Here is a 15714-nt window from a genome sequence, read left to right on the forward strand (position 1 = left end):
ACGTTTTATGTATTCCTAACCAATTGTGGGTCTTTTTTTTATTGTTTCTTTGTGTTTGTAACATTTTTTACTTGTTTTGTACTTAATGTTGCTGCTACCGTCTCTTAAGACCGAAAATTACTTCTGGGCATCAGAATAGCGATTACTCACAACAGACTGGCAGAATTATTTTTTCCTTTAACGAGTCCGACGTGAATGATATACTGCTTTCCCGTGAACAGGCCCAGTTCCCCGTCATTTGAGTGAAGAGAAGGCAGAGAAAAAGGGGCCAGAGGGCGGGCTGCCTTCTGAGAATTCATAGGCGATCGAATAAACCCCCACTTCCTTCCATTCTGTTAGCAAATCTTTGGAAAATAAAATAATGACCTACGCGGAAGATTAAACTACCAACGGGATATTCAAAACTGTAATATCTTATGCTTCAGAGTCGTGGCTGAACCCCGACATTATCAATATACAGCTGGTTGGTTATACGCTGTATCGGCAGGACAGAACAACGGCGTCTGGTAAAACAAGGGGTGGCGACTGTGTTTTTGTAAATAACAGCTGGTTGCACGATATCTAAGGAAGGCTCAAGGTTTTGCTCACCTGAGGCAGAGTATCTCATGACAAGGTCCTAGTAGCCGGGGACTTTAACGCAGTGAAACTTAAATCTGTCTTCCAAATTTCTATCAGCATGTTAAATGTGCAACCAGAGGGGGGGAAAAAACTCTGGACCACCTTTACTCCACAAACAGATCCGCATACAAAGCTCTCCCTCGCCCTCCATTTGGCAAATCTGACCATAATTCTATCCTCCTGATTCCTGCTTACAAGCAAAAATTAAAGCTGGAAACACCAGTGACTCGATCAATAAAAAAGTGGTTAGAGGAAGCAGATGCTATGCTACAGGACTGTTTTGCTATCACAGACTGGAACATGTTCTGGGATTCATCCGATGGCATTGAGGAGTACAGCACATCAGTCATTGGCTTTGTCAATAAGTGCATCGATGACGTCGTCCCCACAGTGACCATACGTACATACCCCAACCAGAAGCTATGGATTACAGGCAACATCTGCACTGAGCTAAAGGCTAGAGCTGCCTCTTTCAAGGAGCGGGACTCTAACCCGGAAGCTCATAAGAAATCACGCTATGCCCTCCAACGAACCATAAAACAGTAAAGCGTCAATACAGGACTAAGATCGAATCGTACTACACTGGCTCTGACGCTCGTCGGATGTGGAAGGGCTTGCAAACCATTACAGACTACAAAGGGAAACACAGCCGAGAGCGGCCCAGTGACACAAGCCTACCAGACGAGCTAAACTATTTCTATGCTCACTTCGAGGCAAATAACACTGAAACATGCATGAAATCACCAGCTGTTCCGGAAGACTGTGTGATCATGCTCTCCACAGCCGATGTAAGACCTTTAAACAGGTCAACATTCACAAGGTCGCAGGGCTAGCCGGATTTCCAAGACGTGTGAGCATGCTTTGACCAACTGGCAAGTGTCTTCACTGATATTTTCAACCTCTCCCTGTCCGAGTCTGTAATACCAACATGTTTTGAGCAGACCACCATAGTCCCTGTGCCCAAGACAACTAAGGTAACCTGCCTAAATGACTACTGACCTGTAGCACTCACGTCTGTAGCCATGAAGTGCTTTGAAAGGCTGGTCATGGCTCACATCAACGCCATTATCCCAGAAACTCTAGACCCACTCCAATTTGCATACCACTCTAACAGATCCACAGATGATGCAATCTCTATTGCACTCCACACTGCCCTTTCCCACCTGGACAAAAGGAACACCTATATGAGAATGTTATTCATTGACTACAACAGTGGTAGGCCTGACACAACAGTGGTAGGCCTGATCACCGACAACGACGAGACAACCTATAGGGAGGAGGTCATAGACCTGGTCATGTGGTGCCAGGACAACCACCTCTCCCCCAACGTGATCAAGACTAAGGAGATGATTGTGGACTACAGGAAAAAGAAGACCAAGCACGCCCCCATTCCCATCGACATGGCTGTAGTGGAGCAGGTTGAGAGCTTCAAGTTCCTTGGTGTCCACATCCCCAACAAACTAACATAGTCCAAGCACACCAAGACAGTCGTGAAGAGGGTACGACAAAACCTACTCCCCCTCAGAAGACTGTAAAGATGTGGCATGGGTCCTCAGATCCTCAAAATGTTCTACAGCTGCACCATCGAGAGCATGGTTGCATCACTACTTGGTATGGCAACTGCTCGGCCTCCAACCGCAAGACACTACAGAGGGTAGTGCGAATGGCCCAGTACATCACTGGGGCCAAGCTTCCTGCCATCCAGAACCTCTGAACCAGGTGGTGTCAAAGGAAGGCCCTAGGAATTGTCAAAGATTCCAGCCACCCTAGTCATAGACTGTTCCCTCTGCTACCCCCCTGTTACACCGCTGCTACTCTGTTGTTGTCATCTATGCATAGGCACTTTATTAACTCTACCTAGCAGCGGTGTAACAGGGGGGTAGCAGAGGGAACAGTCTATGACTAGGGTGGCTGGAATCTTTGACAATTCTTAGGGCCTTCCTTTGACATGTTACCTCAACTAACCGGTGCCCCCTCACATTGACTCTGTACTGGTACCCCCCTGTGTATAGTCTGACTATTGTTATTTTACTGCTGCTATTTATTTACTTGTTACTTTTATTTCTTATTCTTACTCATATTTTTTTTTCAACTGCATTGTTGGTTCGGGGCTCGTAAGTAAGCATTTCACTGTAAGGTCTACTACACCTGTTGTATTCGGTGCATGTGACTAATACAATTTTATTTGAGTTTATAGTATCATGGCCCAAGCCAGGCACTATGCTCCCTATGCCACATCAAACACCTCTGCAGGTGCTAGTATAGTAGCAACCCCATCTTTCTGCACAACCATCGAGGACACATCGATCAACGGCAGCATCTGTGTTTGTGTTGGATTATGGCTCAGCAGAATGCTGGACGTGAAAATAATTCCCTGGGGGGCTCTTACCTCTCTGAGCTCACACAGGCAGATGTTGTTTAGCATGGAAGTGAAACGGGAAATCTGCTCTCTGATAGTCATTTGATAAAGGATATCAGTTGATTATGTAGTGGGATTAACTCTGTATGTAGTCCCCCTCGGCATCTACAGTAATGTCCTTAATCCATCTTTATCACTTAAAGTTATTCCACTGAATAATGTAAAAATATAGATTGGGGCCATATTCAATATCATGCTGTCTCGACTATGGTAAATAAGAATGTGTGTTTGTTTTTGCTGCATGTGTTTAATTGTATGTGCTTGGGGCATGTGTTTGAATTGTGTAAAAACATTTGAAGTCAGAAGTTTACATACAGTTAGGTTGGAGTCATTAAAACTTTAAAACACCACAAATTTATTGTAAACAAACTATAGTTTTGGCAAGTCGGTTAGGACATCTACATTGTGCATAACAAGTAATTTTTCCAACAATTGTTTACAGGCAGATTATTTCACTGTATCACAATTCCAGTGGGTCAGAAGTTGACATACACTAAGTTGACTGTGCCTTTAAACAGCTTGGAATATTCCAGAAAATGTCACGGCTTTAGAAGCTTCTCATACGCTAATTGACATAATTTGAGTCAATTGGAGGTGTACCTGTGGATGTATTTCAAGGCCTACCTTCAAACTCAGTGCCTCTTCGCTTGACATCATGGGGAAATCAGCCAAGACCTCAGAAAGAAATGTGTAGACCTCCATAAGTCTGGTTCATCCTTGGGAGCAATTTCCAAATGCCTGAAGGTACCACATTCATCTGAACAAACAATAGTACGCACGTATGAACACCATGAGACCACGCAGCCGTCATATCGCTAAGGAAGGAGACACGTTCTGTCTCCTAGAGATGAACGTACTTTGGTGCGAAAAGTGCAAATCAATCCCAGAACAACATCAAAGGACCTTGTGAAGATGCTGGAGGAAACAGGTACGAGTCCTATATCAACATACGCTGAAAGGCCGCTCAACAAGGAAGAAGCCACTGCTCCAAAACTGCCATATAATAGTCAGACTACGGTTTGCAACTGCACATGGGGACAAAGATCGTACTTTTTGGAGAAATGTCCTCTGGTCTGATGAAACAAAAATGGAACTGTTTGGCCATAATGACCATCGTTATGTTTGGAGGAAAAAGGGGGATGCCTGCAAGCCGAAGAACACCATTCCAATCGTGAAGCAAGGGGGTGGCAGCATCATGTGTTACAAAATAAATACATTTATGTGGATATATTGAAGCAACATCTCAAGACATCAGTCAGGAAGTTAAAGCTTGGTCGCAAATGTGTCTTCCAAATGGACAATGACCCCAAGCATAATTCCAAAGTTGTGGCAAAATGGCTTAAGGGCAACAAAGTCAGGGTATTGGAGTGGCCATCACAAAGCCCTGACCTCAATCCTATAGAAAATTTGTGGGCAGAACTGAAAGTGTGTGCGAGCAAGGAGGCCTACAAACCTGAGCTACTCAAAACATTTTACCCAAGTTAAACAATTTAAAGGCAATGTTACCAAATACTAATTGAGTGTATGTAAACTTCTGACCCACTGGGAATGTGATGAAAGAAATAAAAGCTGAACTAAATCATTCTCTCTGCTAATATTCTGACATTTCACATTCTTAAAATAAAGTGGTGATCCTAACTGACCTAGGATAGGGAATTTTTACTTTTTACTTGGATTAAATGTCATGAATTGTGAAAAACTGAGTTTAAATGTATTTGGCTAAGGTGTATGTAAACTTTTGACTTCAACTGTTTGTGTGTGTGGTGTGTTCAGAGTGCTCAGGAGTCAGAGGAGATCCAGGATGAACTGAAGGAGAAGGTGGACAGGCTGAAGGCTGAGCTGGTGGTCTTTAAGAGTCTCATGAGCGATGTAAGTATAACATACACACCTTCCCTTCACACTCCACTGCAGCACTGTCACAGACTGACAGATACCTCAGTCATATTCCTGTTCAAATGATGCCAATTATATTCTCAACAATACAACAGCATTGGTTGTATTGACAGTAGTATTGTTCTTTATAGGTGATGATAGATGTTGTCAGTCATACTGTAGAGGTCCTTAGGGCTTCATTCATCATACTGAACACTCTCCGAGACTGGGCTCCAGGACAGGCTAGCAGATTCACACCCCTCCTTTTTTGGATTTTTACCCCGCAGTCCAAACATATTCTGCCGCAATTGCAAGAGGGCCTTTCAGACAGGTATTCATTGAATGCTCCGATAACAAGTGTTCATAAACACACAGTAGATAAGCAGGACCGTACACTATATCTGCGCAGCACCTTATTTTTCCCATGGAGCTTGCCTCTAGTGTAACGGCTGTAATATGTTGCAGCTGGCCAAGCCTTCGCTTTTGTTTGGTCAGGAATGAATAAACAAAATTAGCAAGGAGTTGTTTGGATTTCCGTTGAAACCATTCTAGCTTGGCTCCCTCTCTTATTTACTTCTGTGTTTAACTGGCCATGTCAGTTAGTGGCATTGTGGGTAATAGCAGCTGCCTCCTCATGACACATATCTGTAGTCAGAGAAGGATATATGCAGTACATATGAGGTAACACACAGTGTGACCTGATAGACCTCCAGGGTAGTGAATAAACACTGTGATTTGGGACGTGTCCTTTGAATAGGTGTACTTTGTCGTTGCTCACTATTAAGGGCGGTCGACGTCTGAGTTCCCAATATGTCAGGAGGGATCTGGATATGAAAGTAAGAGACCTCTATTCCTGCCTCCCCACTTCCCTTCACCCTAGAATCAAAATACTAGCTTTTCCTTTACTACACTACTGTGAAACAGTGTTGTGAGTATTGTAGACGGTAAAGTATAGAATTGTTTTGTCATAACTAGCATTTTAGAGTAATTGCAAGTTATTGAGTGACAAAAAGAAGCATGAGATGTAGCAGTGATCAAATTCACCTTGAAGTGTAGGATGTTTCCTTTGGACCTTCACAGAGATGTTGCATGATGTGTTATTGACCCAGACTGACTGGATGTGGGTTTCTGCTGGGTCTGCAATCTTAACCACAGTGTATTCAATTGACTTTAATACTGCTGCAAATGGTCAGTCACACAGATATGAACTCAGCATGTGACTTATGTTATTCATATCAGTCTGATGGCTTTGAAATGCCTTTAGACATTTGTTGAGTACAGTAAGTGGAGGTTTTGGGTGGATGATTCAATGTTTCACAGCCAACAACAGACACCTCTCCTTCCTTTCCAGCAAATGTCTGACCTGGACTCTAAGATCCAAGAGAAAGCCATGAGGGTGGACATGGACATCTGCCGGCGCATCGACATCACCGCCAAACTGTGTGACGTGGCTCAGCAGCGCAACTCAGAGGACATGTCCAAGATGTTCAATGTCAGCCCGGCCAGGTCACTCCCAGAGAGGGTGTGTATCTATCTGTACGTTAGGCCTCAGTCTACAATAGCTAACAGTTTACTGCTGCTACACTCTCTTCTACATAGGCAGACACACACAGCCACAAACACAATGCTCACTGACCCTTCCACCATACCAAATACACACACAGTCGCTGCTCAGTGGTGAACGGAAGCTTTGACTTTCCATTGCGCCGACATTGCTGGCCAAAGCCAAAATATTAATCCAGCCAGAATCAGACCAGAGGCTTTTTAGGTGGTGTATGGTACTGCCTAAATTATTAATATCAGAATAGACAAATTGCCCCAAATTCTGTCCTGCATTGATGCACTGAGTGAGTAACCTGGTTGGGGGTGTGTGTTCCAGGGCGCCATGGCGTGCTGCAGGAAGGAGCGCAGGCCTGTGTCTGATGAGGACAGCTCTGAGATGGATGCAGACCCCAGCACCAGTACCTCAGAGGAGGAGGAGGTCCCTCTTAACATCACTGATGAAATGAAACGAATGCTCAACCAACTGTGAGTCAGCCTTCACACGCACACTCATTACAGCCATCCAGAAAGACGAGCTGGCTTCGTTATGACCCCCTCCACACGTGCGCACACACATCACAGGAGGCTGCTGAGTGGAGAACGGCTCATAGTAATAGCCGGAACGGAGCATATGGAATGGCATCAAACACCTGGAAGCCATTCGACTGATTCTGCTCCAGTCATTACCATGAGCCAGTTCTCCCCAATTAAGGTGCCACCAACCTCCTGTGACACATACACCCCAGTGGTGCATTGTATTTATATAATGTTGTCCTTTACTCCCATCTAGTGTTAATGCAGAGTGCGACATTCATTTTGTTTTCAGTAGGGCCACCAAAAGCTAGATGAGAACATTACATTACAGAATGTCTTCATTGTGTAAATGTATGCCTAAAATGTAGTTTTGAATATCAGTGTCAATAATAAAAGTATAATTTGTGTTCCACTAAGACTTGTCACTGTCTCAAGTCTTTCTCAAACACTGTGTGTATTCTGTTTTCCTGCATGTCTTCTCTATGGATCTTTCCTTCTCCTCTGTGTTTAGACCTCTTGTAAAGACCTCTTGTGTTGCCTGTTGTTTCTCCTCCTTCCCTCTCTTTTCCTTCCTGTCTCTGTGCCACACAGACATTGTTCAGATGATAATTGTGTTGCCAGGAGGGAGACGTTTGACATTGATGACGACTGTGACAGCCTGACGTGGGAAGAGAATGACGAGACCCTGTTGCTATGGGAGGACTTCACCAACTATAACATACAACCCAGTGCCATCACCGCATCAAACTGCACAGCCACCAGCGCAGCCAACAGCAACACAGAGGAGCCTGTGAGTCGGATTAGACACCACACAGCAAATGTCAAGGATACTTATGTACAGGAAAAATCTAAAACAGTTAAATTACCACTACCTACTGATGTACTAATGGTCAAGGGTACAGGAGGGCATTGAGGAGTCGGTTATCTCCCATACTTCCCATCCATTCATATTCGGCAAACACAAATGTTTTCAGTAAAATAACGTTTTTTCATTTTGGCTTGGAGGTCAAATTCTGCCCATTGTTATGTTGAGAAATGAAATGCAATATCCAAACGGTGAATGAGAGTGTTTTAGCTAATCCTCTTTGCTTCTTCCCAGGTCTCTCAGGATGGAAGCCTGGGCAGCCTCATAGATGAGACAGAATCACTATTCAAGACCAGAGAGCAGGAGTACCAGGAGACCATTGGCGCGATTGAGGTTAACAGGCTGTGTGTGCCTGCGTGTGTGTCTGAGAGTGAGAATGTGACAGAAACAGAGGTACAGTAACAAAAATAGAGGAGAATGAAATCCCCTGAGATGTATCTGCCTGTTAGAGATCTATTGTATCTAACAGAAACACCTGTCAAGTAACAGGACATGGGAGGACAACGACTGCCTTTTGATTTGTTGGTTGTTTTGTCCCTCTTGCTGTTTGGTTTTGATTTGTGACTCCGGTGACCATTCATCTGGCCAGAGTCTCAGTCCCTGGCAGGGCTGGCACCTGTCCCAGCTCAATGTCACTGATGTCTCTCTCTCTCTCCTCCCTACCCTCTCTCTTCTGTCCTCCTTACTCTTTCCCCTTCTATTTCTCTGGCTTCCTTTCTCCTCATCTCCTCTCTCTATCATCTCTCTCTCCCTCACTCAGATGGAGCTAGCCACAGCGAAGAGTGACATGAACAGACACCTGCATGAGTACATGGAGATGTGTAGCATGAAGCGTGGTCTGGATGTGCAGATGGAGACGTGCAGGAGGATGATCAAAGGGGGCAGGAACTCTCCCTCTGTCAGCTCGGTGGCCAGCAGCGACTCAGGGAATACTGACGAGATCCAGGAAGAACTATTGGACAAGGACGGAGAGGCTGAGGTGCCAATCAGCTGATGGCTGTCCTGCCTGGCACCGCCCCTCACTCCTCCACTCACTGACGTATAGCTGCTCACAGAGCTCCACCCTGCTTGGGGGTTGGCCCGTTTGGCACTGTTGGCTGGGAGTCCTGATGGTCCTAAGGGTCTGTCCCACTCTCCCAACTGGTGCTTATTGTCTCTGTTCTCATAGGGATGGAGGGGGACGGTGTTCCTTTGCTTCACAAGTATTATAAGGCAGAGGTGGCACATACAATATAGTGTCAGCTGTGCTCTCTTCCTCAGTGCTGCCTTGCTGGTTTCTTCAACCTAATCAGAGCTCCACAAGAACATCCAGCAAAACAGTCAACCTTATCAAACCAGTCGTACTGGCTCACTATTAGCATATTCGAAACAGTTGCACTGTCACCATCGTCAATCTGTTGGACTGAGGTGGACAGTCCATTTGGTCAACAGGGAACAACATACACAACAGTATTCACCAGTGAGAATATATGCCTGAGTTCTTTTAATAATCACAAATCAAGAGCAATCACACAATTTTCTACTTGCATGTGCCCCATGGATGTAGATGGATTATTCACATACAGTACATGCACAATTGAGTATTGAAATGTTCGCACCACAGTCAATACAAACAAAACAGCCTGACTGGACTCTCCATGGTTACCAGTGTTTACTGGGGAACGGAGCACAGCCCTTTGCTGCATTACGCATTGTTCAAGCTCTATGCAATTTAGCTAGCCTTATTTCAGGATGACCTTCCCTACCCTTCTTTTCCCTTATGATTAGCCTTTTTAAGCTGGGCAGGTGTTTTCTAGTTGTCATTCAGAGTGCTCATGTGTGTTCTCCGAAGTGGAAGGTGCAGAATTGTCTCAAAAAGGGAAATGTTGGAACAGTGACCCCTAGTTGTCTTTGTCAAAGTCATACCCCTTCCCTCCCTACCCATGTTAATTTAATGTCTGTAAACATGGAAAAGATGATCGAAAATAATATGGAACAAGGCGCCAGCAAATATGCTGTTTTTGATTTGTAATGCCTTTTGCTGATCACTATATCATACTAAGCTTCAGCCAAATGTTGTAATTTCCCCTAAAATGTATATGTTATGATTGGTAGAACTAAGTTCTTGATTGTCCCTTGGGCTACTCTTTGGTAAGTCCAAAGGTCTGTTGAGAGTTATTGGTCATCTGTTTGTCCTCTCAGAGAGAGGGTATGGAAGATATATTACACAAAACAATCACGGAAACTGGCAACACCATGTACATTGGTTGCTAATACAATTCCTAACTTATACACTGTACAATGCCATATTTAGGTTATATTTTTGCCAATCTGGGTGACTAACCTCAGATGGCGTCTCACAAAAACTCCCCCCCTTCTGTCCAGCCTATCATATTCCGTTGTCCCATTGTCATGTGCCCTGGATTGGGCTTAGAATAGTTTGTACATACATAAGAGACAAAGGAGGTTGGTGGCACCTTAATTGGGGAGAACTGGCTTATTGTAATGACTGGAGCGGAATAGGTGGAATGGGATAATTCATCAAACCACATGATTTCCAGGTGTTTGATGCCATTCAATAAACCGTTCTCCCCTCAGCAGCCTCCTGTGATAAGAGGGCTGTTGGCATGTGATCGTATACCCTAGATGCCTTTCTGTTCATAATGCGCTATACGTAATTCATTTTGTTGTATTACATTCAGTCTAATGATTTTCATTGAACTAATCAATTAACAAAATTGATGAACGCACAAGGATTGGGAGAGGTTTTCTGCAAGTTATTTTTCAATTGGTTTATGAAATGTTGTTAGTTTGCAGAATGAAGGACAAAAGTGCTATTTGTATGATGGGGGTTTTAATAATTACATTTGTCATTGCATTGTCGCTGTGGGGAAGAGGGGCTATTGCATTTGGTTGTTTCTCTGAATTGTTTTACATTTGAACTAGAGGCACATCATAGTTGCAGTACAATAGTGTTGCAATTCTCAAAATCAGTTCCTGTAGCTTTAAATGGGCCTACAGTCCATGGAATTGCATTATACAGATTGAATTGTGAGTGTTGAGGCAGAAATGAAATATTCTCTGTGTCATATTCCGTTAACATCATAGATGGTCAAAATGGTCAGGACTCTTAACTATTTCATCTGACACAAAAAGACAGGCCCAATCAGTCTAGTGTGTATTATTTCCTAAACCATAGTAAAATATCCAGACACATACACATAACATTCAGGGAGAGGCCTTATTCCCAGCTAACCATCAAAATACATTGTATACGATTTAAAGCCATGTTTTTGTTCGTCCTTTGTTGCACCATACAGTGTAGGCTGGTAACCATTAGGCCTATGCCCTTATTTCTCATGATGTCTCAGGATGTCATTTCTACAAAGAGAACAAATCAGATAACATACGCCACATACACAAAAGTATGTGGACACCCCTTCCAATAAGTAGATTTGGCTATTTCATGCACACCTGTTGCTGACAGGTGTATACAATTGAGCACACAGCCATTCAATCTCCATAGACAAACATTGGCAGTAGAATGGCCTTACTGAAGAGCTCAGTGAATTTCAACATCATCGTCATAGGGTGGCACCTTTCCAACAAGTCAGTTCGTCAAATTTCTGCCCTGCTAGAGCTGCATCGGTCAACTTTAAGTGCTGTTATTGTGAAGTGGAAATGTCTAGGAGCAACAACGGCTCAGTCGCGAAGCGGTAGGCCACACAAGCTCACAGATCGGGACTGTGTGTAAAAATTGTCCTTCCTTGGTTGCAACACTTACTACCAACTTACTACCAAACTGCCTCTGGAAGCAATGTCAGCACAATAACTGTTTGTCGGGAGCTTCATGAAATGGGTTTCCATAGCCGAGCAGCCGCATGGAAGCCTAAGATCACCATGCGCAATGCCAAGCGTCGGCTAGAGTGGTTTAAGCTTGCCGCCATTGGACTCTGGAGCAGTGGAAACGTGTTCTCTGGAGTGATGAATGAATGTCTTCACTGTCTGGCAGTCCAACCAACAAATCTGAGTTTTGCGGATGCCAGGAGAATGCTACCTACCCCAATGCATAGTGCCAACTGTAAAGTTTGGTGGAGGAGGAATAATAGTCTGGGGTTGTTTTTAATGGTTCGGGATAGGCCCCTTAGTTCCAGTGAAGAGACATCTTAACACTATAGCATAGTGTTCTAGACGATTCTGTGCTTACAACTTTGTGGCAACAATTTGGGGAAGGCCCTTTCCTGTTTCAGCATGACAATGCCCCGTGCACAAAGCGAGGACCTTACAGAAATGGTTTGTCGAGATTGGTGGGGAAGAACTTGACCGGCATGCACAGAGCCCTGACCTCAATCCCATCAAACAACTTTGGGATGCACTGGAACGCCGACTGCGAGCCAGGCCTGATTGCCCAACATCAGTGTCCGGCCACACTAATGCCCTTCTGGCTGAATGGAAGCAAGTCCCCGCAGCAATGTTCCAACATCTAGTGGAAAGCCTTCCCAGAAGTGGAGGCTGTTATAGCAGCAAAGGGGGGACCAACTCCATATTAATGCCCATGATTTTTGGAATGAGATGTTCGACGAGCAGGTGTCCACATACTTTTAGTCATGTAGGGTATTTCCCATTGAACATATTGTAGACATGTTGATTATGGCAGCCACCCGCACCTCTCTGATTCAGACGGGTTGTGTTAAATGCAAAGACAGATTTCAGTTGAATGCATTCAGTTGTACAACTGACTAGGTATCTCCCTTTCTTTGATAAATGTGTGGTCATTATTATCCAGGGGCAGTCTTCTGAGTACAGTCCAACCTAACTATCAGAACTGGTGCAAAAAAAATCTCACGCCGTGAGTTAGAACACATCTGATGTGTACCTGACACATTTTTCTCTGTCCAGCAAGCAAACACAAATTGTAAATGTTTAATTGAACTAGTATGTAGCCTACCCTTACAGGACTATGATCATCTAGAAAGTCTGGCTCATTGAGCCTATATGGGAACCTGCAGTGGTTGGGGTTTAAATGGTTCATGGGTGTTTTATATGAGTGGGTTTTATTAATGTAGTGCAAGGGTCTAAAGTGTTACATTAGCCATTGCTGATATGTATTTTATATTGCTTTGTCACCATAACATACAGAGCTTGCCTGTAGTGGGTGGTTATAGAGTATTGTAGAGATAGCAGTAGGTCAGAATCCCCAGTCAAAGTAGCCATTGAGGAAAGTACTGTCTTTACTATGACCATTGATGTCAGTGTATTTTTTTAGACACATCACATTATGATGATGCTATTTCAAGCCTGCTGTTTCTAACTCACATTTCTGTCCCTGCATCTTATTTCAATGCATACCTCTGTGCATTGTAAAGTACAATGTTATTTTTATGTCATCTATCAGTAAAACTTTGCATTCATGGGGATTTAGGATATACTGTTGTTAAAAAAAAGAATGTACACTGTTATTGGTGTTGGGGGGAAATGAAATAAAATGGGGGATTGCCTTTAGCTTGAGTCTTTGTTCTCCTTTGGAGATGTAGCCTATCATGTTTAATTATACATATTACAATGTTTGATGTGCATGTAATTGCACCCACGTCATGCACCCATGCTGGCATGTATTTTTTAGATGCATGCCAGCAAAGCCACTACACAACACTAAACAATACATTAATTGCACTATAATGGTGACAAATGGTGCCCACAAGCGATTAGGGCCTACATAAAGCTGTTTCAACAGGAGTGCTTTCTTTTCAGAACCATGGAGTGAATCCTTCAAACTGCTACATTTGGCTAATCAGCAGATCCTTGTCTGGCAGCAAAACAGTTAATTCAGCATCATTTACTGCCTTTTTAAAAAACATAGCTGATATGGCGACCTGCTTAAACAAATGTGGTTTCTACTGACAATTGAGATGCACAAACTATGGCATAAGGGAATGATGAGTGGATAAAAGGCAATCTGTAATTTTGATTAAGACTATGAGAAAGCTAAAACTTTTGTTCAGCATTTTTTAAATGTAGAGCGACAGAATTCAGAACATATATTGTTTTTCCAGTATTTTCCCTGTATACCAAGTCAGAACTGTAGGATGAATAAAGGGGGCATATAAGCAGTAAATGAAATCTCGTACAATATTCAATGATGATTTCTCTAAAACAGGCTAGTATAGGCTACATGTGCACCATCAAGTCAGAACAGTAGCCTAAGTTATGAGGGGGAAAGGGATGAAATTATTAGGGTGAGGCACATGGGCTACTAACACCTTACTACACAACATACACTTATTTCTTTCTTAGCTACAGTATACAGTTGAAGTCGGAAGTTTACATACACTTAGGTTGGAGTCATTAAAACTCATTTTTCAACCACTCCACAAATTTCTTGTTAACAAACTATAGCTTTGGCAAGTCGGTTAGGACATATACTTTGTGCATGACACAAGTAATTTTTCCAAAAATTGTTGACAGACAGATTATTTCACTTATAATTAACTATCACAATTCCAGTAGGTCAGAAGTTCACATACACTAAGTTGACTGTGTCTTTAAACAGCTTGGAAAATTCCAGAAAATTATGTCATGGCTTTAGAAGATTCTGATAGGCTAATTGACATAATTTGAGTCAATTGGAAGTGTACCTGTGGATGTATTTCAAGGCCTACCTTCAAACTCAGTGCCTCTTTGCTTGACATCATGGGGAAATCAAAAGAAATCAGCCAAGACATCAGGGAAAAAAAATGGTAGACCTCATGTCTGGTTCATCCTTGGGAACAATTTCCAAATGCCTTAAGTTACCACTTTCATCTGTACAAACAATAGTACGCAACTATAAACACCATGGGACCACACAGCCATCATACCGCTCAGGAAGGAGATGCGTTCTGTCTCCTAGAGATGAACGTACTCCGGTGTGAAAAGTGCAAATCAATCCCAGAACAACAGCAAAGGACCTTGTGAAGATGCTGGAGGAAACGGGTACAAAAGTATCTATATCCACTGTAACAACGAGTCCTATATCGACATAAGCTGAAAGGCCCCACAGCAAGGAAGAAGCCACTGCTCCAAAACCGCCATAAAAAAGCCAGACTACGGTTTGCAACTGCACATGGGGACAAAGATTGTACTTTTTGGAGAAATGTCCTCTGGTCTGATGAAACAAAAACCGAACTGTTTGGCCATAATGACTGTCGTTATGTTTGGAGGAAAAAGGGGGAGGCTTGCAAGCAGAATAACACCATCCCAACCATGAAGCACAGGGGTGCTTTGCTGCAAGAGGGACTGGTGCACTTCACAAAATAGATGTCATCATGAGTAAAGAAATGTATGTGGATATATTAAAGCAACATCTCAAGACATCAGGAAGTTAAAGCTTGGACGCAAATGGGTCTTCCAAATGGACAATGACCCCAAGCATACTTCCGAAGTTGTGGCAAAATGGCTTAAGGAAAACAATCAAGGTATTGGAGTGGCCATTACAAAGCCCTGACCTCAATCCCATAGAAAATGATTCACCCAATTTATTGTGGGAAGCTTGTGGAAGGCTACCCGAAACGTTTGACCCAAGTTAAACAATTTTAAAAGCAATGCTATCAAATACTAATTGAGTGTGTCAAATTCTGCTGAAATAAATCACTCTTCTGACATTTCACATTCTTAAAATAAAGTGGTCTTAACTGACCTAAAACAGGGATTTTTTACTAGGATTAAATGTAAAAAAGTGTATGTAAACTTCTGAATTCAACTGTATTATGACTAGTTAAGCCCATTTGTACTCCTGAACATATTTAGGTATGCCATAACAGTGGTTGAATAATTATTGACTCAAGATTTTTTGAAAATGTATTTGGCTAAGGTGTATAAACTTTCCGACTTCAACTGTACATACCTC

General features: G+C 43.1%; 1 protein-coding gene across 4 annotated transcripts in view; it reads left to right on the forward strand.

The window, feature by feature from the left end:
- LOC139371156 (intermediate filament family orphan 2b) overlaps window positions 1-13331 on the forward strand; it is a 41641-nt gene extending 28310 nt beyond the window's left edge. The window contains exons 3-9 of one of the 4 annotated variants that reach the window (XM_071111276.1): window positions 4811-4906; window positions 5695-5745; window positions 6261-6431; window positions 6789-6937; window positions 7577-7775; window positions 8085-8183; window positions 8611-13331. In XM_071111276.1, coding sequence (XP_070967377.1) covers window positions 4811-4906; window positions 5695-5745; window positions 6261-6431; window positions 6789-6937; window positions 7577-7775; window positions 8085-8183; window positions 8611-8844 — 999 coding nt within the window. In that variant the 3' untranslated portion in view covers window positions 8845-13331. The remainder of the gene's footprint in view (window positions 1-4810; window positions 4907-5694; window positions 5746-6260; window positions 6432-6788; window positions 6938-7576; window positions 7776-8084; window positions 8184-8610) is intronic. The other 3 variants (XM_071111277.1, XM_071111278.1, XM_071111279.1) reach the window with 3 other exon arrangements.
- Window positions 13332-15714: the final 2383 nt, after the last annotated feature.

Source organism: Oncorhynchus clarkii, chromosome 17 (assembly GCF_045791955.1).
Source record: "Oncorhynchus clarkii lewisi isolate Uvic-CL-2024 chromosome 17, UVic_Ocla_1.0, whole genome shotgun sequence".
NCBI classification, from domain to species: domain Eukaryota; kingdom Metazoa; phylum Chordata; class Actinopteri; order Salmoniformes; family Salmonidae; genus Oncorhynchus; species Oncorhynchus clarkii.